Genomic DNA, 25,090 nt, shown 5'->3' on the forward strand with positions numbered 1-25,090 from the left:
CAAGAAAACATTACCAAAAACCTAAATATCATTGTTGCCCCCAAACCCAATATGAAGGGCTCTTTCCCTATATCCAGTCACTTAATATATTACCTCTGAAATCACACCAACTCAGAAAAAAATATTAAAACAAAGTGAACTTTTCATTTTACTCCAAGTAGGCTGGCATCAGAAGTAAGCATTCAGCTCTGTGATCACCATCCCTAAACCCAATGTGGTGCTGTGCTGACATTACATCTTCACTCAAAGATACGAAACAACCAGGATTTAACTAAGTGTAGAACTACCCTACTGGGCATTGTCACTTCCTTTGTAAGTGTATTGGTTTAATATTTCAAATACCCATTTGTAAATCAATTATGTTACACAAAATCATTTCCTTGTTTCATAATTCTAACCCAAATCTGAGTCTGTTTTACTGTTTGTTGGGTTCAGTGCAATTTATCCTTGCTCTGTATTAATGATTTGTTTTATAGATTGGCTTATTTACATAAAAAGCAGAATACAAAAGTGGTAAACCATCTGCTGAACAGAAAACTATTTTCAGCTTCAGAATATGTTTCACATGAAGACTTGGTGGAGATAAAATGCTTATAACCATGTGACAAAGAAAAACATTATTAATAAACATAATTATCACTAGCTTCATGGGGCAGTGGGATAAAGCCCTGAGTGAGGTATAGTCAATCTGGTTCAGTTAGCAGTCTGGGGGCTGGAGAAGACTGAGAGGGAGGAATGGACATTAGTGTTCATCGCCAGCAAACCCATCTAAGGGGGGTGGACTAGCAAAGTCTCTATACAGGACTGGAGGTATGCTGCAAATACACAAGTTTTTAAGAGTGTGACTGCACCCCAAAATCATTGCACTTGAACTGAGTATCACAAGTATGCAGAAGAGGGTGTCCACTATGGGCATTGCACCACAACTGCTCATCAACATGAAGAGTCTGTAGGAACATTAAATCTTCTAGTTCTCCTCAGGATGACATTGCACTCTTAGGCCATGCCCTGCACTTCTTGACACTGAGGTATAAATGTGTCTACTGGGGGATGGAGCTCTGTGATTAGTAGAAAATTGGAGGGAGTCAAAAATAATTATAGATAATTAGCTGAGTATGAAAATTAAATATTAGAAATATTTGGCAGCCACCTAGCACAGAGGATTGGCTCTCCCAGATCCCTCTGGAAACTTGCCCCAGCATGAAGTACTGACTCGGGAAGATAACACTGAGTGACCTGGAGCTAGTTCTCTCATACATAAGGTAAAGTGTCAGTTGGTGCATTATAGGGCTGACTGGGCTACTGCAATATGTGGGTCATGGTCACCACTTTACACTAGGATACCATATAGCTTACGTTTCACAGTAGGTCTCAGAAGCTAAAGTAATTTTGTGGTATCACACAAATGTTACAGTGGGTCAAGGTAATAAACAGATGACATAATTTTTGTCTTAGTTTCTAGATAAGAGCCTCCAAGTGCCACCATACGTCTGGTGACAAATAGTGGCACCAGTTACATTGGAAAACACCAGCACTGTGGAGTAGAGGGGATAAAGCCCTGGTGATCATCCAGGTGACTTGGGCTCTATTAGTGGCTCAAATGTCTGACTCACTGACTGCAGATGATGATGTGCCCATCCTGGGTGCATTTGTGTGCCTGACTTTTCTCAACTATAGAGCTGATGATGATGGTCTGGGAAAAAAGGAAGAGCAGAGGAATCACGAGCAGTTACTATGGACCTAGGGATAGGGTATAGGCTACAACTACTCCTTGTTGCCTGTCTAACCTGAAAAGAGCTGTTGTCATTGTGGAGGGGAAGTACAGTGAGGCTAAAAGAAAATGTCGACCCCCTTCAGGATGGCAACACTGCTCCTGGTAACTAAGCCCTTGTCCGGGATAAGAGAAGTCATAATCTGCAAATTTCAAACCTCAACCTAGAGAGGGTAACTGAGGGAGCAGGGAGTGAGGCTTTACGGTCAGAGGGGATGCCAGGCCAAAAAAGGAAAAAAATAATAATGCATGAGGTAGGAATAATGTGTTGAACTTCTGTGCAGTGAAAAGCTGAGGGCTGAAAATTAGTAGCCCATCACTCAGGGCATGAAGTAACAAGAACTGTCACATGCCCTCCCCTCAATGCACACAAGTACTTGAGGGATGCTAATGCTGTGCTCTACCCTCCACTAGAGAGTATGATGGATTCATAAGAAAAGATTCCCTCCTTAAAGGTAGGCAGGCTGGCCATTCACCCACACAAGCCTAGCCACAGTTAGTACTCTATCTTCTCAGACCTGTGGTCAACCCTGGATCACCAGTGTCAAAGGTGGACTCTGCCTTTGTGCCGATGGGTTGGCTACAGATATGCAGTCTTCACTAAAGGAGGTAGATTGGAGATATGATAGAAATGTTTGTTTATCTCAAGGAAATCCAGGGTGACCATGTTAGCAACCACATAAAAAAGGAATGCTGTAAGAATAAAGCAACAAAATTTGACAATGCAAAGTGTATGGCTTAGAGGAGATACCAGGATATAATCTTTCATCTAAATGGTAGTGGAAGGTTGGAAAAGACTTTTTGGAGGAAAGCAGTTAATAGTATCAGAAGGAGTAACAGAATGTAAGAATGCATAAAACAGATGCAAGGTAATGCTTAAGTGGAAAAAAATGAAATAAGCTGTTCAGCTGAAGAAATGTATTTGTGGGATGGAAATGGCAAGAGAAACATAGTATACGTTGATTCCCCCCATAGAATAATGTGGTTTAGGATTGCCTGATTTGAAGGGACATTTTAGAGCTATGTAGTTAAGGCTCATATACACAACAGAAGCAGAAGGTTCTCAGACAATGTGGAAAGGGATGATTATAAAACAGAGATGGTGGGGTTTGAGAAGTAAGGAGAGAGTATGACTTCAGATGTATGTCCTTAAGGAGACTAACAACAGCCATACAGAATATTATATTCATAAAGTAGAAGAAAGCATTCTATGAACTAAGCCAACATGAGAACGGATAAAGGAGATTTTACAAATAGGGATGACTCCAAGTAGGGGTATAGAAAGTAAGAAAGAGGGGGATGGAATATACTGGAGAAAATTAGCAAAGGAACTGAGTTATTGGAGGCAAATAACTAGAGGGAAAAGTAATAGAGTGGGATGAGGTTAAGCAAACGCTGGAATGCATGTTAGAGACTACCCTCCCCACCAAGGACTGATAGCAGAGTACAGGCAAACAGAAAGGGACAGGGAATTGTTAAATGAAAGACCAGCTCTGGTAGTGTTTTGTCTGAGTGTAGAATAGAAGTTGATGTTGAAAAAGGGATAATTAGAAGGGCATATAAAATATTGCACGATAACTTTAAGAATCAATCCGAGGAGGTTAGAAAATATTGGGAAGAGCATATGGAAAGGAGTCTGTACAACTCCCAAGTATGTGGCAAAGTCCAGTATGTTTAGCATTTTTGTTTTGGAAGTGTTTGCATATGTATGTTTAGGCAATATTCACTGTCTCATGACCTTACATCATGTTACATGGCATACAACCCCTTTTGTTGGGTCTCTTCTAAAAATATACTGGTTTCTGCTTTATATCTTTAAAAACCTTGTTTTATACAGTTAACCTGTCACTGTTTCTCAGAAAGTCAGTGTTTACAGTACGTCAACAAACAGTGGGAAATATTTAATGATGAGTCGTGAAGTTATTGCATCTATTACTGAAGCTTGTAGGTTCATATTTTAACTAACACATACTGTGCACCAATAAACAACTATTTTAACTATTTAAAATTTCTAAAGTAACCCGGCTATTGTACTATACATACAGTTTAGACAACTCTTATGAACTCATTAAAAACTTTATAAACCGAAAACCTCAAGATATTCATAAGTGCACACAACTGGTATTCTCTTAGGTTAAATAAACAGTTTCTCAAAAGCTGACTCCCTTTAGCTGTTTCTACCAGTTTAGAGTAGTTTACTGGACTCAAAAACTCTTATCTTTTCAATTATCACAGATAGTCCACTTGAGGATCAGGTGCTTACCTTTTTGTATATCTCCCCTTATCAGTTCCAGTTCCCTTATTCACCTAGTCACTTTTTAACCTTCATTATACCTGGCTTCTTTTTCATTTTCCAATTGCTATTTATATATTTTTCTGTCACTATAACAAACAATGACAAAAGGACTTTAACATTCCCATTCTCCTTGGTCTTTTTCCAATTTAACACAATTAAATCTTTTGTACAAAGAACCTCATTCACAGCTATCCTTATGACCATCTGGCCTAACTCTTCCTTTCATAGTGTTATAAATCAAGTCATTCCCAAAATATATGTTCCCATGTGCCATTCTCCTCCTTCTAGGGTTGCCAACCATCCTGTTTTTCCCAGGATGTCCTGGATTTGGCCATCTGTGTCCTGTGTCCTGGGAAGGACCTTCCCAGGACACCAAATGTCCTGTTTTTGGCACAGCTTAGCACAAGTTACTAAGTGTTCTTATAATCACTGTTTAGGTAATGCATGGTATCAACATCAGAACTGTGCCTTCCCACCATCTTCCCAATCCTGAGACCTCAATGCCCACAGCAATTTGCCAACAGCCCTACAGGCCCGTGCATCATGCATGCACGCTGTTCCTTTACAACAGAGCCTATCATGGAGGAGCCCGGCCTGCTGGCCGGTGTTCTTACTCGCCAGCACAACAACCTGTCAGTAGCATTGCTAACTTGTTCCAATGAAATAAATAACAGTATGATAATTTACATTATATTATCCTCTTATAATGCTATTTACTTTAGAAAAATGTGAAACCAGCAAAAGACTAAAGGCAGCCAGCTGTAATAATCTGAGATGCAGTAGCGCATCTGCACCATCTGGGTTTATTTAGCAAAATATTTCTGCAGTGTGATGATGCTTGGGGCTCCTGTACAAAGTAACTGCTCCTAGTTGTAACCCTCAGTGATGGGAATTCCACCACAAAAACTGAGCACTCAGTTTGCAGAAAGGTAAGGTAGTAATGTATAAATGCATTGCTCTGCCTATGTCCATGAGCATTAGTAATTACGCTCCTTTGCAAATATTTGTATCGTTTTGTCCCTATTTTTCATGGCATGATGTTGTGAGGTAGGTCCATGTCATTTTCAGGTTCCACAATTTGATGACTACATTAAGAAGCCACCCTAGCCCAAGGAGACGATATGGTTTTACGGTGAAATTTTATTAAATATAAATTCCAGTCCAGCAGTCCGGGTGAAGCCTGGCAGCTGCTAGCAGACTTACTACCTATATTTATTATAAAGATATGTGGGTACAGGAACATAACGTTTTAGTTTCTGGACCTTTAGCATATACAGACAAAAAAATGCTCAGCTTAGAAGAAACATGGGCAAGCTCACTTGCAGCAATGGTCATTCTGACAGCACTGAAACAGAAAGCAATTATATCATTATTATGCATTTATTTATGCGTTTTGTTATTTATTAATATACAAACCTGGTTAACAATGAGTTATTTTTTGACTGCACCTTCTGTATTAAAGTTACTTGTTTTCATGACTGTAATTTGTATTCAAACATATTTGGCAAATTTTTAAGTTGTCAAGGCTAAGTTCTTACTGCTAACCAATTGCATCACGGATTTAAGTTAGAACAAACTGCCTTCGTAATCGCTATAGCGCGGGGTAACAGAGCTACCTTGAGTGAACTTTATTCTTTGCCTCCAGATCTGGACTAATCTACTAGGTGATTCGTTTTGTGCAATTTTACTGTTTTTTTTTTTTTCAAAACGTGTCCACAGTATTATGCATGTGTGTGTGTGTGTGTGTGTGTGTGTGTGTGTGTGTGTGTGTGTGTATTACATCATTATCTTCCAAAATTAGATGTTTTATTAGGATATATTTGGTCATCAGGTGACCGTGTGAATTGTAACAAGGGTGACTGAAAAATGTACCGTTAGATCAGCTGTACTCTAAAAGGGCGCATTATCAATGCCTAAATAGGGATTTGCAATGAGGATAGCAGAGTCGATTGTGTGCTGAAAATAAGATCTGGACCAGACTGCTTTGTAAAAACCCAAATGCTTTCAGGCACACAAATGCGCGCTTGTGTTAAACACATTATAACACGGTGACACATGTTGTGTCTGTTTGACTGAGTGGCATTCCATTGATGCTGCAAATATGCTCACAGTAGTTGGAGAAAGACAGCCCCAGGAAAGCTCATTGGCTAGAACCATGCCCTTCCAGGTACCAGAAAGAGCGCTGATTGGCTGAACTGTTTAAAGTGACATTCCTTCATGTTGCTTTACTGTAAAACCAACTTCATTTCCAATTAAGCTTATTGAATAGACCGCAAAGAATCATGTGGCACATGCAGAGCATAGACACACTGCTTTCCACAAACCTGAATAAACAACAAGCGTCTGCTGCAGTCACGTAATGGCTTCTTTACATTGGGCAGTAAGAGGCTATAGGGTCTTACCGACGAGTTTGTATGAAGTGCGGGACTTTTCACAACTTCCCCTTTGTCGAATGGATGCTTCACCCTTACTAAAAACTGATGTTGTAGTCTGGAGCAACATTTTTGTATAGCAGTCACAATCTGATATTGTTAGCTGATCTACTTGGGTGTTCATTTGTTTAATTCCACTGGAAGTAACAGTAAGGTTACCAATGCCAGGGTCATAGCTGCAGCCAAGTGCAGACCGCGGTAGAGCCGCAATCGAGTTTTTGTCAGTTGTGTGGAAATGGATACAAGTTATGCAACTGTATGAACCTATGAACCTATGAAGATAGCATGAGTAGCGCAGAAACTGACAGAGAATGTAATGATTTGCCAAACATTCCTCCACCTAAAAAGAAAGCAAAGAGGTTGTCAAGGCATCATCAAGAATGACAGACAGAATTTTCCTGGTGTGAAAAAGTTCACGGCAATGTCATCACAGCTCGATGCACATTATGTAAGAAGGAGGTTTCGGTTGCTTATGGTGGCAAAGGTGACATAGTAAATCATAGCCATTCGAAAAGTCATCAGAAAGCTCAGATTGCTGCAAACACTGCTGCCATTGACATTTTTTTCAAGAAGAAGTCAACGACAGTAACAGGAATTAACAAGCAGGCAATGGTTGCAGAACTCGTGCATGTTTACCACACTGTACGTCACCACATCTCCTACAACGCTGCTGACTGTGGCGCTAAACTGGACCACTTGTTATATCAAGGCTCAGCTACTGCTAAAATGACAGTGTGTGGGCTCACGAAAGCAGAAGCACTGGTGACTGATGTCCTTGGCCCAAAGTCAGTGGAGTCCATTATGAAAGACATTACTGGTGACAATTCTATTCGATATTCTGTGTCAACTGATGCATCTAGTCTCAAGAACAGAAAAATGTTTCTGGTCTGCATTCAATATTTTACTGTTGAAACTGGTTTAAGTAAAAAACTTTTAGACTTTGTTGAGCTTAATGACGAGCATTCTACCTCTATCGCAGACATGCTAGTTAAAGTTCTTTCAGATAATGGCCTTGATATTGCATGCATGTCTTCTTATTCAGCTGATAACACAAGTGTGAACTATGGTGCAAAGCAGTCTGTGTTTACTGAGCTGTTGAAAAGAAATAGTAATATTCTGAAGACAAATTGCAATGCTCATGTGATACACAAGCCTTGAAAAAACTAATTGATGAACTTGATTGTGATGTAGAAACAAAGTTTACCAGCATTTACAGTCATTTCAGTGTATCTGCTAATAGGAGAGCCCAGTTGCAAATTTTTTTTGACTTTGAATACTTAGAATATCACGAGTTGTTGAGGCATGTACTAATGAGATGGTTGTCTCTGGGTCCAGCTATTGACAGATTACTTGATTCATGGCCTGCCATTGTGTCCTACTTTGCATCTTTTGGTGAAGACTGCCCAAAGAGAGTTTGTATGCATCTGGGAATAGAAAATAAAATGCATGACTGTGAAGCAGTAGAGACAAACATTAAAAAAGCATACTTATGTTTTGTCTAGAACATTTGCAATGTGTTTGAGGTGTCAGTCTAGAAAGTGGAGAGGGAAGATTTTACATTGCTTTACCTCTTGCCTGTAATGCAGCAACTGAAAACTAAAATTGAGTCACACATAACTGATACATTTTTTCGACACAAAGCACACATTATACTTGAGAATGAGGACATGGAACCTCATACAGTGTGTCTGCAACAACATTTTTTGGCAGCTCTAGAAAAGTCTTTAGCGTACCTGAACAAATGGTTTAATTTCTCAAATGGCAGCATTGCATGTGTGATGCATCAAGTATCTCTAAATACAGAAGTAGCATTTCAGTCCTTTCCAAAAGCAAGCACTCTCATGGGGTTGACAACAAAGGACATTGATTTAGACGTGCTTTATGAGTTTTGTGCAGCAAGGCATGCTTTATCCAATATTGCTGTTAATTCAACTGCTACTGCATGCATTAAATGGCAGGAATTTTTTGCAGGTGCCCATGAGCTTTTCCAACAAACATGTTTAAGATTGTATCAGCCACATCGTCATTACCAGGCAGCAATGACTTCCCTGAAAGGGTGTTTTCTTTAATGAATGCAAAGTGGTGTGCAGACCGAAACAGGGCCCCTCTAGCACTAATCAAAGCAGAACTGCAAGTTTTCCTTAACTACAACATGAGCTGCAGTAATTTCTATCAGTTTGTTTTGAAAGATGACAAATTGATTTCATTGGCAGCTGGCAGTGAAAAGTACAAATGGAAATGGATTGCTCAGCCTGAGCAGTCTGCTTCTTCCATAAGTATTTTAACAGCTCAGGGTCAGCCTGCTCTGGATTCACGTGAGGTAGATATTCAACTTCAGTCAAAGTAATTAGTTTGTTCAACTGACATTGTATAACGTTTGTATTGTATTGACTATATCTTTGCTTACACCTCGATGTTATCGCTTTATTGTTTTTTTGCTGTTTTTCAACATGAATGACTAGTAGCAATTTAGCAGTTAGCCTAACTGTCTGTGTGGGCTGGCTAATTGAAAATAACAGTTTTGAGCTAAAAATTCTTGCATTCAAGTGTTGTTTTTTTGGGCTCAAAATGCACTAAAACTCACCTACTCACATTTGTTGTTTAAAAAATTTTTTGGGGAGCTCAGCGCCCGGACCCCAGGGGGAGGGAAAGGGAAGGGGAGAGGAGAGGAAGGGAAGGAGGGAGGGGAGGGAAGGGAGAGGAGGGGATATGGGAGGGGCAAGGGGCAGGAAAAGAAGCAGCCTGGATTTTAATTGTGAAAAGTTGGCAACCCTACACTCCTTCTCATACCTCCAGAGCAATCCTTTAGTCTGTGGGAACATCTTTCTTATTTTCTCTGAAGTATAGAAATATACAGAGAGACATTTTCAAGTAAATATACTGATATTTTTGATTTTATAGTATATCTAGGAAAAAGCATACATTCGCTCATTCAGAATTATCCATGAATCTTCCTAGTCTATCATTCCATCCTTGTCTTTGCTTATTAGTCTAATGATCCCCTAACTCTAAAGTTGCCCTATAACTCTACTAATGAGTCTTTCCTTTATTGCATCCCTCAATCCCACTTCTATCATAACATCTACTACACTTAGTTTATACTTATGAGGAGGCACATTCCTTAGTTTTGTTAATTATGTTGTAATGTTAATCCTCAGATTGCAATTGTTCATTTTATTGTAAGTTAAATATTGAACTAGCCTCTTCCCACGTTCTCATTACATGTCTCTGCAGTAATCCTTCACAGTATTTTGGTTCTTTATTTTTATGTCTCCAGATATCTGATGCTCTTTTTCTTCCTCTTACATTTGTCCACCCAGATAGCCTACTGGAGCTATTAGTTTTTCCCATGGTTTAGTTTGCTTATGTGCTACATTCTGTCTATAGCACTGATATAACTTTGCCCATAGCCTTCTTAATGCATCTGCACTAGTTGACAAACATTGTTTTTCTTCTTTCAATTGTCTTTCCTCTACTTTGATTCAGTAACATTAATTTCTATTTGGGATTTTAACTTTGTGCTTGCATCACACATATTAATCTAAGTTGTCAAGCTTTAAAATAAGCTTCAAGATCTGGGAGCCCTGGTCCCCACTTCTTCAGTTACTGTCAGTTTTTCCAATTGTACCCTTTGTTTTTTCCCTCCCAAAGAAACTATTGTCAGTTGTTTATTAAATGTTTACCTTATTGCTTTATCAGATTGACAGTAGCAGGCCTGAACCATGTATAATATCAATGATACTAGAAACATTTTAATTGCCTGTATCTTCACCCATTGATAACATTTTCCATTTTCTAATATTGCTTAGTATTTTATGTAATGTTTCACAGAGCCATAGCTAGGGTGGGATGAAGAGAGCAGCACCACTGGATACAAAGTTTCAGTGAGCTTAATCAGCAAATGTGGATCGGGCTTTTTTTTTAAAACAAGAGACATCTTTATTAAATTATAACTTATGACAAAGGCAATCTTACATTTATATAAATGAAAAAAACATTGACATAATCTTAGTTGTAAGCATTTTACATCACAAACCATAGTTACATCTTAAATACTTTTATTGAATTATCACTTGTGACACAAGCAAGCTTATATTTATATAAAAGTAATCAAACCATGTTAACAAGTTCACATTTGCAAACATTATACATCACATATATTGCTCTATACCATCCAGTCAAAGCAGAATTACATAAATTGTTCAATTCCTGCCTTCTCTCTCTCTATTTCTTACAAGAAGCATCTTTATTAAATTATCACTTACGACATAGACAATCATACTTTTATATAAATGAAAACAAACCCTATTGACACAGTCCCAGTTGCAAGTATTTTACACCACAGACCGTATTGACACAATTTTAGTTGCAAACATTATACATCACTTATAATCTGCCCAATCATTGTCTGTCAGACATTACATAGCTCATTCAAATCCTGCCTTCTTTTAAACTTCCTTCCTCCCCTGTATGTACTGTTCCCACAATTCTCATTTTTCCTATGTAATTTGCTCCTACCCTTTTCTAAACATCCCATTTCCAGTTGTTTATTGCTATTACTATATTCACTGTTTCTAATACAGTTGGTTTAGATAATGATTTACATTTTCTAATAATTAGACTCAGCAAGGCCTTACTATGTCTAGGCAATTCCGATTCTGTATCATAGCTCAGAAAAATAATTTCCCTGGATACACCAATTGTCTGCTGGGAATCTTTAAATTCTGCCAACTGATTACACTCCTAGAAAACATGTTCCCAATTACCTCTTTCTTCCCCATAATACCTCCAACATTTGCTGTCTACCTGAGGGAAGATTCTCTGGAGTGAGTCTACTTGGGATATACAAATATATATATATATATATATATATATATATATATATATACACACATACACACACACACACACACACACACACACACACACATATATATATATATATATATATATATATATATATATATATATATATAAACATTTCCAAGCAAAAATCCTAAATCTTCTAGATGTTTTGCATTTTGGGAGACATATATTCCCCCATTTTTTTCTTTGTGACTTGTTTATCCAATCTCTCTTTCAGTCCTTTCTAATCTCTTCTGATTAATTCTTGTAATTATCATGAAATATTTTATATGGTCTACTAATTATTTCTTTTTTAACAGCAATTTTTGTTCTAGATTCTACTAAAAACACTACTAGTGATGGTGTTTCATTTAGAACCCCCTATTTCTTTTTCTTTCCCTATACTCTGATATCAATCCTTGATAGGGAAGGCAATCTCTAACCTGCAGTCCAAATAAATTCTTGGCATCTTCCCATTCTATTACCTTTCCCTCTCTAGTTATTTGCTCCCAATACGTTGGTGTCTTTGGCAGTTTTCTCCAATAAATTCCAGCACCCTCTCACCTATTGTCTGTATCTCTAATTGTAGTCACCACTATCATCAGAATCTCTTTTCTCCATTCCCATGTTGCCTTAGTTCTTAGAATATTTTCTTCTACTGTATGAATAGAATAGTCTGTATGATTATTGTTATTCTCCTTAAAGATCTGCATCCAAAATCCCAGTCTCTCCTTACTTTTTGGACTTCTTCCCTGTTTCATCATCATCCCTTTTCACTTTGCATTATAGGTTTCTGCTTGTGCTATGTATAGGAGCCTTAACTGTGTAACTCTAAAATACCCCTTCAAATCGGGTAATCCTAATCTGCCTTGTTCAATTGGAAGAATCAACTTATCCCACTTGACTCTTTCTGTCTTCCCCTCCCATATAAAATCTTCAGCTCTTTATTAACTGATATCCACAACTTCTTCTCTGGTTGATAAAATTATGCCTGACCACACTGTGTATAAGATTAAAGGGACTAAAAATATTGTAACTGCTTGTATCTTACTATCCATAATTTTGTATTATCTTTTGTTTAGTATCTTCCCACATATCCTTAGTTGCCACACTGAACTAATTTTTAATCCATATTCCTAAATACTTCATTTTATCATCTCCCCATAAATATGGATATTGCTGAACTAATTTGTGTGTGGATACATAATTTACCGCTATTGCCTTTGTTTTAGCTTTATTAATTTTGTATCCAGAAAAGATTTAAACTGTCCCAAAATGTTTCACACCACTGTAATGTCCTTTTCTGGTTTTAACAGATATAAAATAATATCATCTGCAAATGAAGCCAGCTTTTCTTGACTGCCATACCAATTATATCCTTGAATTTATGAGTCCCTTATTTCCTTTGCCAATGGTTATAAATATAATGCAAATAAAAAGGGGAATGAGGATACCCCTGCCTGGTTCCTCTGCTCAAGCAGACAGTATCAGAGAGGAACCCACCCACTTTAATTTTTGCCTCTGAACCCTCATATATCCTCCTAATCAATCTTATAATTTTATGAGGGAAAGCAAAAGCTTCCATTGCCCGGCTCATAAAGTCCCATCTTACTCTGATAAATGCTTTCTCTGCATCAAGACCCACTAACAACAGTGGTATTTCCTTACATTCTGCTTCCCTCTGGATCATCAAAGTTCTCTTAATGTTGTTGAATGTTTGCCTCCCTTCTACAAAACCACACCGATCCAAAGCTATCAATTTTGGCATCACATTTTCCATTATTTTAGCCATTATAGACATAAACACTTTATAATCATGGTTTAGTATTGACATGGGCCTGTATGAAGCTGAGTCTGATGGATCTTTACCCTCTTTTGATATTACAACTATCACCACTTTCATCAAGGATGTTGGTACTTCTCCTCCTCTTAAAATTCCGTTAAAAACTTTCCACATCTTTATCAGTTTTTTCCCTCCAAGCTTCCAAATTTCTATAGGAATATCATCTATTCCTGGGGACTTTCATGTAGATTGGTTACACATTCTCATTTTTATCTCATATCCTCCTATCCTAACATTTAGTAATTGAGCCTCATCTACCTCTAACCTTGGCATATTTAATTCTTCCATAAACATTTCAGTTTGTACCTTTTCTTGATTTTCATATTTATCTGCTTTATACAGGTTTTCATAGAATTTCTGAAATATTTTTAATACTTCTACAGGATCTCTTGTTATCTTCCTTGTTATAGGCTCCTTAAGCTTGACAACAGCCCCTTCTACTTTCTGTTGCCTGAGTCATTATGCTAAAAGTTTTTGTGCTCTAACGTTATTAATAAAAAACAGTCACTTAACGGCAATTTTTCTAAACTCATGCATCTGATCAAAGTAATCCCTTATTTTCTGTTTAGCATTCTGCAGTTGCTCCTCTTCTTGTTCTGTAAGGTTCCTCCTATTTTGCAATATTTTAACATTTTTCAGCCCCTCTAAATAATTATTTTTATTTCTTAACCATATCTCCCTTACTTTTATTTCCACCCTACTTTTAAACTCCACTTTAATTTTATCCCACTCTCTAGCTATATTTTCAGAAGTAATTTCTATCTTCTCTAATAGGTCCTGAATAATTTCCACTATCCATTCCTTAAATTCATCCCTCTTGCACTGTAGACTTCACACTTACACCTTTATCACCTCCTCAGTAGATTTTTATTCTGTCAAACTGATGTAATCCTCACTCATCTCACTTATTATTTCCGTCATAGCTCTATCCTACATTCGCTCTCTGGACTCTCTACCTACTCCACTTACTCTCATCCTAATTTTCCTCCTTAGATCCATGCAATATATAATCGACTATCTTAACACCTCTACAGTACCTTAGACATTGTTTATTTTTTACACAATAGATTGGTATATCTACTTAACTCACAACACTCTAAGCACATCCTGTATTGTCCATTGTATGTAAATGCTTTGCTATTAATATGTATTTTTAACTATTTTTTATCTACAATATGTGTTCATTTGTACTTTCAATTTCAATGGCTGTACTTTATACTAGACATGTTTTGTTTTATTTTTACATCTGTTGGAGCTTTTCTCCCAGGCCTCCACTGAAAATGGGCATCTGCCCAGTCAGACTATCCTGCTAAACAAATGTCAAATAAATAAATAAACAAATTAATAAATAAATAAAAATTATCTCTTTTCAACAGTTAGATGGGAAAGAGCCAGTCTCTCATTTTTATTTCATCACCCTGTGTTTTCATTTTAGTTATTATTGATGCATGATCTGAAATAGTTATTGGGTGAGTATCAAGAACTTCAATTAAATCCACATGTGCCTGTGAAATGTAAATTCTGTCTAGCCTAGCCCAGTTTTTGTATCTTGGAGAATAATATGTAAATTCACTCTGAACTCTTAGTACTGAATTCATATCTTCCATAACAAATATTTTCATAAATGTCTTCAAAGATCTACCCTTCTTTATTATATTTTCTCTTCTATGATCTCCAGACATATCTTCACTGCTGTAAATCAAATTTCACTCCCCACCTATAAGCAATATTCCTTGCTGAATGCTGATTATTTCTCTCAGAATTTTCTTCGGCTCCATTATAGCAGTTTTAGGTGGAATATAAATACATGCCTGTTTAATCCTCCTCCCTTGCCAGTAGCCCTTTAGTACTACAAATCTACCATTATGATCTTTTTTATCTTCTTCTATCACTATTGGAGCTTCTCTTGCAATTAATATAAGTGCTTCTCTTTTCTTTTGTCCCAGGTATTTCACTGAATAACCATCCTAAAAACCTTTCTTTATCACATTCACGTGTTCAGTTCTTTCCAAGCGTGTCTCCTGTAGCATAGCCATTTGCACTCTACATTTTTAATATAGTTCACTACTCTTTCTTTTTTGCATTTATCTGTGAGACCTTTGACATTACAAAAAGCATCTTGTATTACAAAGTTATTATTCCCACATTTTATGAAAAGCAGCTTTTTTGTTAAATGTCTATTTCCAGCTGTTGTGTTATATGCATGCACAGTTTGGCAGGTTGCTCTTTTATACAGTTGTTTCTTGTCATATCTATTTGAGCCTATGTCACATCTTACAAGTTTTCTGTTTTATTGAAAGCCCTCAAACACACCCCCATACCACCCTAAAACCTTTTAACTTAATAACACACATAACTATGTACACCTTCAAATATTGAAGTTTTACCCTCCTAATAAGAACAAATGTTCCAAACTGACAGTCACACTCACAGAATTGAGCTACCTAAAATAAAGGTTATCCATGCTAAGACACATAGTGCAGCCTGTTCTTCAGCTAAGTGTTGTCTGTTTTTGTCTTATCTTTATAGCTCTCCCAGCTGAGTAAGCACTCGAATGCTTTCATTGAACATTATCTCCTAGCCCTTTCTCTTTATCAGATTGTCTCCTGGAAACATGAGGACCAGATACAAAATTGCTACAAAGCATGCATTTATGTGCTAGAAAAAAGCCTTATAATATTTAATATTCTTTTTCATTTACTTGCTTTCTCTTAAAACGTGTTACTATATCAAGCTAAGGGCTTTAGTCTAGTCATTCTCTATGCAAGAATGAGAACAAAATACACTTATTTTTTTCTTTTGTCATGCTCTTTTAACAAGACTTTTGCTCTTTTTACATTGCAGTGCCTACATTTCTTAAAGCTGAACAAGGAGAAAGTGAGAAGAGGAAAGAAAGAAAGAAAGAAAGAAAGAAAGAAAGAAAGAAAGAAAGAAAGAAAGAAAGAAAGAAAGAAAGAAAGAAAGAACAGGAACACCTGTCCACATTAGTATCCACATTACATTTAAAAATATTTAAGAAAACTTTGTTTTATGGCATGCAAAGAAAATCATGCACTATAAAAATAGTACCATTAAGAAAATAATTGCTTTACTTATGGTTTACTTTCTCTCTCCTCATCCCCTCCCCTAAGTATTTTCTGAACATTAATGACATGAAGTAAGGCATATGCTTTAGAGTCCCCTACAAGTTTACAAGAGTCCAAAAGAGTCCAACATTTCCAGATTTTCTTGTTCTGTCATGTTTCACAAATATAATTATTGCTTACTTTGTAATTCCACATCTGTCAATTTCTATGTTATTGGTTTTATTCCTGTTCATCTCCATCTCCTAAATCCTGTCTCTGCTTCTTTTCCAATGTACTCAACATTCTTCTAGTGAACTATTGTGTTTTTTTTCCTTTTCTCAAGCATTTTCCATTGAAACATTGGAAAAGGTTTTACTGACACAGTCCCTCTGTGCTTTTATTACCAGAAGAACAAGAAACAGAATATCCTTATGTTTCTGTTTCACAACTCACTTTTTGTTGAACAAACTTTTGTATTTCCTCCTTAGCATGTACTTCATCAAAATAATTTTCCCTCCATGGAATATTTTGAAGATAACTGGATACAGCAGTTTGAATTTCACACCTGCTTCTCAACATTCCCAGACTAGTGCATTACATTTAGTCTTCTACTCCTCTACAATGAATAATTATTATCCACAAATACCCTGCTGTCTCCCACGTTTAGTACAACAGTTTTGTCAGAATCAGCTGTTTCTGCTGGTAGGATTGTATTTTTACTATTAAAGATCTAGGTTGCTTTCTCATAGCCAGGTTTGGAGCATACACACAATGTACACTTTCAATTAACAACTCCTGCAGTGGAATACCAGTTTAAGGCTTCTTCCATTTTTATCATCCTTTTGTTGTTTGAAATGATATACTCCATCAGTGTTTCATTTATTTTAATCAGGTTTGCATGCAGTTTTCTTATACTTTTTTCTATGTTACTGGAAGTCATGTCTAGAGCTTGCACTGCTTTTTGTTGAACAGCTGCAGTACATTTCCCAGTCAGTGTTTTTCCTCACCTTTTGTAGCTGATTTTCCTTTAGTTTCTCTGTATTTTCTTCTTGACATGCAGGCAGTGCACTTACTAACTAGTTATTGAAATTCACCCAGAAATATAAATCCACTGGCTTTCTCTACTAAGTTTCTATTTCATACTGGGAGGGAAAAAATTAAGCTATTTCTTGATGTGCAGTCATCTTGGAAGTCCCAGCAAGTGTTGACCAGTCTTAAGTGCATTACTGGTATTCAGAAATGAATGACACTTTTGTGTTTGTGGTCAAAACTAAAGCACTTTAGTGCTCCATGTTACAAATGTAGCAAGTAGTTGGCTACATTTTAAAAGTACATAAATGCTTTTTTATTTATTTATTTATTGCTCCTCAAGTTAAAGTTGTGGCACCATATTGAGGGAATGATACTGGTGTATACCTCTGATATTTCAGTCCACATTTCTTTAGCAGCTTCTTGGACATCTTCCATTAGCTGGACTCCCAGGTACCTCATCCTTTTATGGACCCATAACTAAGGATATTGCTAAACCAGATTGCTCATTGGTCTATAATTTAAAATGATTCCTTTCATTTTTATCGCATTTATTTTATAGCCTGCCAATCTGTTATAAACATTTAATTTTTCAAAAATTTTCCAGTTGATTTTCAGGGTTTGTTAAATGCAGCACCACATTATCCACAAATAATGTTATTTGTTCCTTCCTGGCTCCCTTTCTATGTCCTAAGTCCTTATATCCATTGCCAGAGGCTCTAGAGAGAGATCAAAGAGGAGTAGTAAAAAACAAACATCTTTGCCTCATCTCCTAGATATTTTCTCTGATGCAGGGGGGGTCTACCTCTACATTCAATAACTGCCTCCGAGCCAATGTATATTTTAAATATCAGAGTTATCCATTCTTCGGGGAAGCCAAATCCCTCCAATGTTTGTTTTAGAAATCCCCATCTGACCCTATTCAATTTTTTTCTGCATCTAGACCTATAAAAATGTGTGTATTGTTACTCTTTATGGCTTCTTTTTGAATTGTTAATATTTTATTTTATATTGCCAAATGTATATCTATTTTTTTATAAACTCACATTGATCTAGTTCTATTTGCTTCCTAAGTATATTTGATAATCTCTTAGCAAATATTGTCATAAAAAGCTTTTAATCATGATTTAAAATTGATATAGGTTTATATCTTAGGTCTGTCAAATCTTTTACCTGTTTTGGTATTACCATACCAATGTCAGTTGCCATGATAGGGGAATGTCTCCCTTCCCCCAAAAATACCAGTAAACATTTTCCTCAAAGTTTAATTATTTTATCATTTTTCATGTTTATGCTTCAGATTTGATGACATCTATTTCTGGTGTTTTCCCTGTGTTTTGGTTGCTATTGGCTTTATCTATTTCATCTTGTATTTTTACCTTAAATGCCTTTTTATTTTTTACGTCTGTTTTAGGTAACTTCAGGTTACTCAAATAGTGTCTCATACATTCTAAATTTGCCTGCACTGCTGTATCTTGTGCATATGGTAGCACATTACCATCACTTTCATTTTTTACAGATCTCTTTCAAGATTTCCAGTTTCCTGATTTATGACCTTAACTATCATTTTTTTTCTACAATCTGCAATGTTACATTTTGAGCAACAAACTTACTTGTTTTGGAATTACATTCAAAAACACATGCTTCAGAGCTTTTGCCTTATAGCTATTTATGTTTTTTATATTATCAATGATTTTTTTACCTCATTAAGTCATTTTTCTTACTTCCCTAGCCTGTCCCTATGAACTTTATCCTGTGAAAGTTTACTGTGTGTAGTGCCTCTTAGTTCTTCTGACTTAAGTTTCAAATCTTTCTAGCCTTCAGGATAGTCAGTCCCTTAATATTTATTGTACAGATACCTCAAGTCTGAGCTTTCACTCCATTACTAAGAAACATTTCCTATAAGAACTCGTGTAGCTTCTTGTCAATCCATTCTCTAAAGAAGGTCTTTCCTAAGAGATGGGTTGGAAAATGCTACTGCATTTCTCCCTTATAACTATCCTTTCCTAGAATAATTATTTGCAATTGTGTGTGGTCTGAAATTACTATTAGGTGTGTTACTAACTTTTGTACTATGAGTAAATGCTCCATAGAAATATAACATCTGTCTAGTCTGGCCTAGTTATTGTCTTTCTTAGCAAATAATATGATATCCTTCTTATGTCTTATGCTGTTTATAACATTTGAGAATCTATATATGTTCATGTATTTTTCTAGATATCTCCCTTCCATAGGAATTCTCAGCACTCGTAGCCTCCCTGGCACATCTTCTTTTTTACAAATTACATTCTACTCTCCTGCCACTATCAATATTCTTTGGTGAAAAGCTTCAGGAGTTCCTATTATTTTCTTTATGGCATGAATTTTGAATTTCAAGGGAAATACGTAGTAGTCAGTATAAGCTGTCTCTCCATAGAAAAATTATAAAATTCCTCCATCTATGCCATTTTTATGAGATTTTTGTGCTCTTACTTAGATGTGTCTTCGCTAGCATTACTATTTGAGTATTATTCTTAGAAATATATGTTACCACTTTGTCTATTTTCCTGTAATCTATCAACCCATTCATGTTCCAAGATAATATTTCTAAGTTAATGGTACGCATCTTTAGTTTTATGCAGAATGTTCATTTTAATTGTTCCTGTTTTTGTGGAACTTTTCTTAATTTTTCTTCTATTCACCATTCCTTCTTGGATCAAATTACCCTGTCTTTCTAACCTTATTGGTTGTCTTGCCAGTTTACTTCTGTTAAAACTATGACATAAACCTTCAACTTCTTCTCACACAATATTTCAACAAATTCTAAAACTATATACAAAACCCAGCTTTCACTCACCTGCAGCAGCTATTGGGTTGTGAATAATCTCTTTAGTCTCTTTGTTGGCCTGTAATCTATTACGATGCTGCCAGGCTCATCTATGTTTTAAATTTCCTCTTTTCATGAGATGGAATAATTTCCCCCTCAAAGCCAAAATGACAAGTGCATTCCTCATATTGAGCAACCTTCCTATCATTTCTGCTGTTACCTGTTTAAATCCTTTGAATATTTTTGGGCATAGTGAAACCTTGAAAAGGCCACTTCAACTAATGGTCTAGACAGTACACATCCCCTCTCTCCTTTCCTTACTATCAATCCATGGTGAACTAGAATGGAGATTCCCTCATTTAGCCAATCCACCCATGCTCCAACACATTTCCTTTCACTGAAAAAAAAATTCACTTGCCATGTTCCAAGCCTTGCTAGTTCACAGAAAGAGAATATTTATTTTTAATGAAAAGGAGCTTTAATATGATTTGTGTTCTTTTGTAACTTTGTCCTGTATAATAATAAATGTAAGGTTCTGATAACTTTATATTCTAAAGTAAAGGTGTGCTTTATTTTATTTTGTGTAAGTAAGAAGAAACAATGAAAGATTAGTTAAGTTGCTATACACAAATTACCTTATGTTCTCCCTTCCCTCTACAATGTGTTCATTCATTCCATGTTCTGTCCTGCTAAAAACAAGAAAGAAAATAAAAACAGAAAAGAAAAGAAAGAAAGAGAGGAAATGAAAAGATGTGTATTATTTACTTGAATAGAAGCTTAATAATTTCAGAACAATCTTATCTAACTACTTAATACTGGCATCTGCTTGGTAAATGTACTAAATGTAGTATTTTACCAAAAGTTTGTCCTTTTTTGATAGCATAAGCAGTTAATTATAGTCCATAAAAAACAAACCTTTATTTGGTGCCCTCCTTTGTCCCTTTTAAGTGATCATTTATATTTTGATCCCTAATACTCTTGGGGTGCTCTTTCATGTCTTTCAGTTTGTCTGTCACTTTCTTTGAGAAATGGGGAACAGCTTTGCTGACATTCTCTCTACTCTGGCTGTTGCTGCTATTCAGTGTCTTATTTTTACGTTCACCACAGTTCTTTCTCAAATTCTTATTTCTCTTGTTATAAATCACCTACTGTTTATTTCAGATCCATATGTGTTTTGGTCCCCAATGGGTAGAAAACTCTGAAAAGTGTCAGACATTGCAGTTTAAATCTGAGTTTAATTTCTCTACATTTCTTATAGTTGGGATGAAGGCATCCCTTCGTGCTGGTGTTTCCTGCAAATAATTATTGCCCACAAATATCCAAAAAATACTTATCCTTGGCTATGTAGTGGACTCTGTCTTATTATACAACTTAGTTGCAGAGGCGAATGAATGCTGTAGACTAAAATTCTAAATTTTGTGAAATTTTCATGCTTTTCCAAATAGATTTGTAAATTTTTAGTATTTCCCTAGAAAGAAAAAAAATTGAAACTCAGAGTACCTGATCATGTTACAGAGGATCGTCTATTTTCTTGACATTCATTGTTCTTTATAAATGTGTTTGCAAATTTCATTGTAACTGTATTCCAATACTACCATGTCCATCCTTTGCTACACTACTTCCTTGAGAAACTACTTATGTATGAACTTATTTGTTAGCATTACACTGACTCTGAAGTGATTAACTGTATTGTACAGGCTATGTTTCCCACGTGTGTATTATATACTAACTTCGCCATTGTCTCTCCTTATTTTGGATTTGTTGTTTTGTTTTGCTTGCGGTCCAGGTCATAGCATCATAGCTAACAGTGAGTCTACTCATCAGTTCACTTATCCACTTATCAAATTAATAAATTAAATACACAAGAAGATTAACATTAGATGCTCTGCAGCATGCACCAACCCAAATATGTTTATATATATACATATATATATATATATATATATATATATATATATATATAAATATAAATATATATATATATAATATATATATATATATATATATATATATATATATATATATATATATATATATATTAAACAAAGTATTAATATTACTAATAATATACAAGCATGCATTAATAATACTAATAGATCACAAGCAGTAAGTGTTCATAGCTTATTTCAGTCAGAAAAGTGAGCATATTTCCTGGGTAGAATATCCTGCTAGCACCAAGATAGTACTGAGTCCCTGAAATGTGCAGTAACTCTCAGCAATGCACAGTACAGCATTTCCTTTTTTTATAAAGGTTATGTAGTCTATGTTTTCATTTTTCTTCAAGTTATGTTAAATGGAAAAGTCTAAAAATATATTTTCTTGCTTTCTATTTCACATTTGATATTTGTCAGTTTGTAAGCATTGTGATGCTGTTTATCAAAACTTTGTTTTTTCTTTTCAGCTGAAAAACAGGAAGAGTTTGAAATGAAGATAGTTTAATGTGTAAATGTGCTCCAGTTCATTTTACACAGCAGAACCAAGAATCAAGATGCACTTAAATATTAACAGTGGACTGTGGGAATTATTTACATCTGTTATTGGCATAGTTTGTTGAAGATGTCATAAATGTCAATTCCACAGCCTTCCAATACGTAAAGCCAAGACATTAATCTCAAAGATGTCCTTGAAGGCTTTCACATCAATAACATTTTGTTTGAACTTTCAGAAGTTTGGAAGTTAAAAAAGATATTCCTTTGATGCTTTGCACTATTTTCTTTCATGTGCCTGCTTGTCCAGAGAAACAAGGATTTAATAATAATAATTATAATTTCCATTTTAAGTAATCATCAAAAAAAGCTTCTTTCAATAAAACAACAATGAACTACAAAACATCAGCTGATGTAACATACATCAATGACTTTGCATTAATAAGATAATTTTGTCATTTCTAAATTAAAACACGTTGCTTTGATATGGCTTTTATTTCTGACTGCACTGTTCATTCATTCCTCCAAGTAATAACTCTTCAGCAAAATAGAAGCTAAAATATCAGTGTAATTGTCACACACTCTATTTATATGTGTGCAGTATTACTGGGCATGCACTTTCATATGCCAGTATTAGCTGGAATTGCTACAGTCTGAACTGAATTTGTAATATAATGTATTTTTCTATGAAAGTTGAAATGTAAAATTAATACATAAAAGATTGTTTTGGCTGGAAAAACTGCAGACTGGAAGGGATATCTGTTTTCATAAACTGTTTGGCAGCAGAGAGATATTTAAGAGTTAATACTGTACATAATTGTCTCTGATTAACACATGAATTTCATAGTGTTCTGTAAGATGGTCATACTAAATCAGGTGTTTATTAAATACATAACACCAAGGCACAAAGTTGTGATGAAATGATGTTAGTTAATTTACGTCTTCAACCACTGAATGAAAAGTAAGATTAATGCTCAATGACTGTACTAAACACACACACACACACACACACACACACACACACACACACACACACACACACACACACACACACACACACACACACACACACACAGGTATATTCCAAACAGACTGTATTACATAGCCAGTAATTCAATTGTTAGATATAAGAAAAGGTTGAAATTATAGCTTTTTTAGTGTTGCCGCCTCACAGCAAGAGGTTCTCTGGTTCGATCCTCGGCTGGGGTGCCTTCTGTACAGAGTCTGCATGTCCTCCCTGTGGTCGCATGGGTTTCCTCTGGGTGCTCCGGTTTCCTCCTACATCCCAAGGTCATGAGTATACCTCGTATTTTCCGTGAGGACCAGACAAATGGCAGCCAGAGGTCTATTGATGAGTATGTCTTACCAGCTGGTGATAGAGTAACCAGAGTACTGGAAGGTACGAGTGTTTTGCCAAATTAAGTATTGGGCTCCCAAGGAAGCATGAATAGTGCAACTGTTAATAATGTTTGGGAACAGTTTATGAGACAGCGGAATCGCCACTGTGATGGGTTGTTTCAGAATGTTGGTTCCCTAAATGACATTCGTTTACCTGCTGAAGCTTGTAATCTAAAGGAGAAGTTAGAAGGACTCCTTAAAAAAGAAACTAGTACCCATATTAGCTTGCTGTATTTACAATGCTGTATTGAATTGAATATTGCTCCAAGAGGTCTGAGGGCCTCTAAGTTCCCTACTACACCTTTCAATGAAGGGAATCCTGATGATATGGTGTTTCGTAGGAGATGGATAGAGGCAGTACAGCAATGCTCTATGGAATGGATCCGTATCTTAATAGAGAGGGACCATCTTAAAAAATGGAAGCTGAAGGCAGAGGTTGCTTCCGTAAGTAATGACCTACAAAAACTCATTTCTTCTGTTAAATTAGATGGTATGTTGCAAAATATTAATATGGAGTTAACTGAGTTGGAGAATGAATTAACTGAATATAAAAGCCGAAAAATTTCACGTGATGTTAAAGACTATAATTTAGATCAAGCGTTTCTGTGGAAATGCAAAAATAAGAGGTCACACCCTCAAAGAGGGAGGGACTGAAGTAATAGCAGTTCGGCTTTTGGTTCAGTTTCTTTTTCAGTTTCAGAAGATATTCAGAGAGATATAAATGAGAAAAACAGTAATGAACATTTTCCAACGTTACCCAGGGCACAAAATTCAGAAGATTTTGAGAAGCGATTTTGGAATGAGGGACATTCAAATGACAACAATGATAACAACAGGAACAGCAAGGGAGCCTTTTCAAACTATAGCAAATGCAGCTGGAATGAATGGGGACAACAGAAAAATTTTGGTAGGAACTTTAAAGGACAATATAATAAAAGAACCCGTTGGACTTAATGAATATATTTCTGATAATAATTTTGTGCTTAATGTTTCTAACTGTGATATTTCAAATACAGTATTGTCTGTTTTGAACTTGGGACTTAAGTATATTCCTACAGCCCTACCTAGACTGCATGTGTTAAAAATGGAAATGTTTCTGCTTAGTAGAAAGTTACATCTAATTGATTATTTTCCTAAAAATAAGAAGGTTTTAGATGAAAATAATATTGTGGATGATAG

General features: G+C 35.9%; 1 protein-coding gene across 1 annotated transcript in view; it reads left to right on the forward strand.

Moving 5' to 3' along the window:
• Positions 1-23,503, forward strand: part of VSTM5 (V-set and transmembrane domain containing 5) — a 207,105-nt gene extending 183,602 nt beyond the window's left edge. Inside the window, exon 4 of the mRNA XM_044072196.1 lies at positions 22,489-23,503. Coding sequence (XP_043928131.1) covers positions 22,489-22,526 — 38 coding nt within the window. The 3' untranslated portion in view covers positions 22,527-23,503. The remainder of the gene's footprint in view (positions 1-22,488) is intronic.
• Positions 23,504-25,090: the final 1,587 nt, after the last annotated feature.

Source organism: Protopterus annectens, chromosome 5.part0 (assembly GCF_019279795.1).
Source record: "Protopterus annectens isolate FY-2018-M chromosome 5.part0, PAN1.0, whole genome shotgun sequence".
Lineage (NCBI taxonomy): Eukaryota > Metazoa > Chordata > Ceratodontiformes > Protopteridae > Protopterus > Protopterus annectens.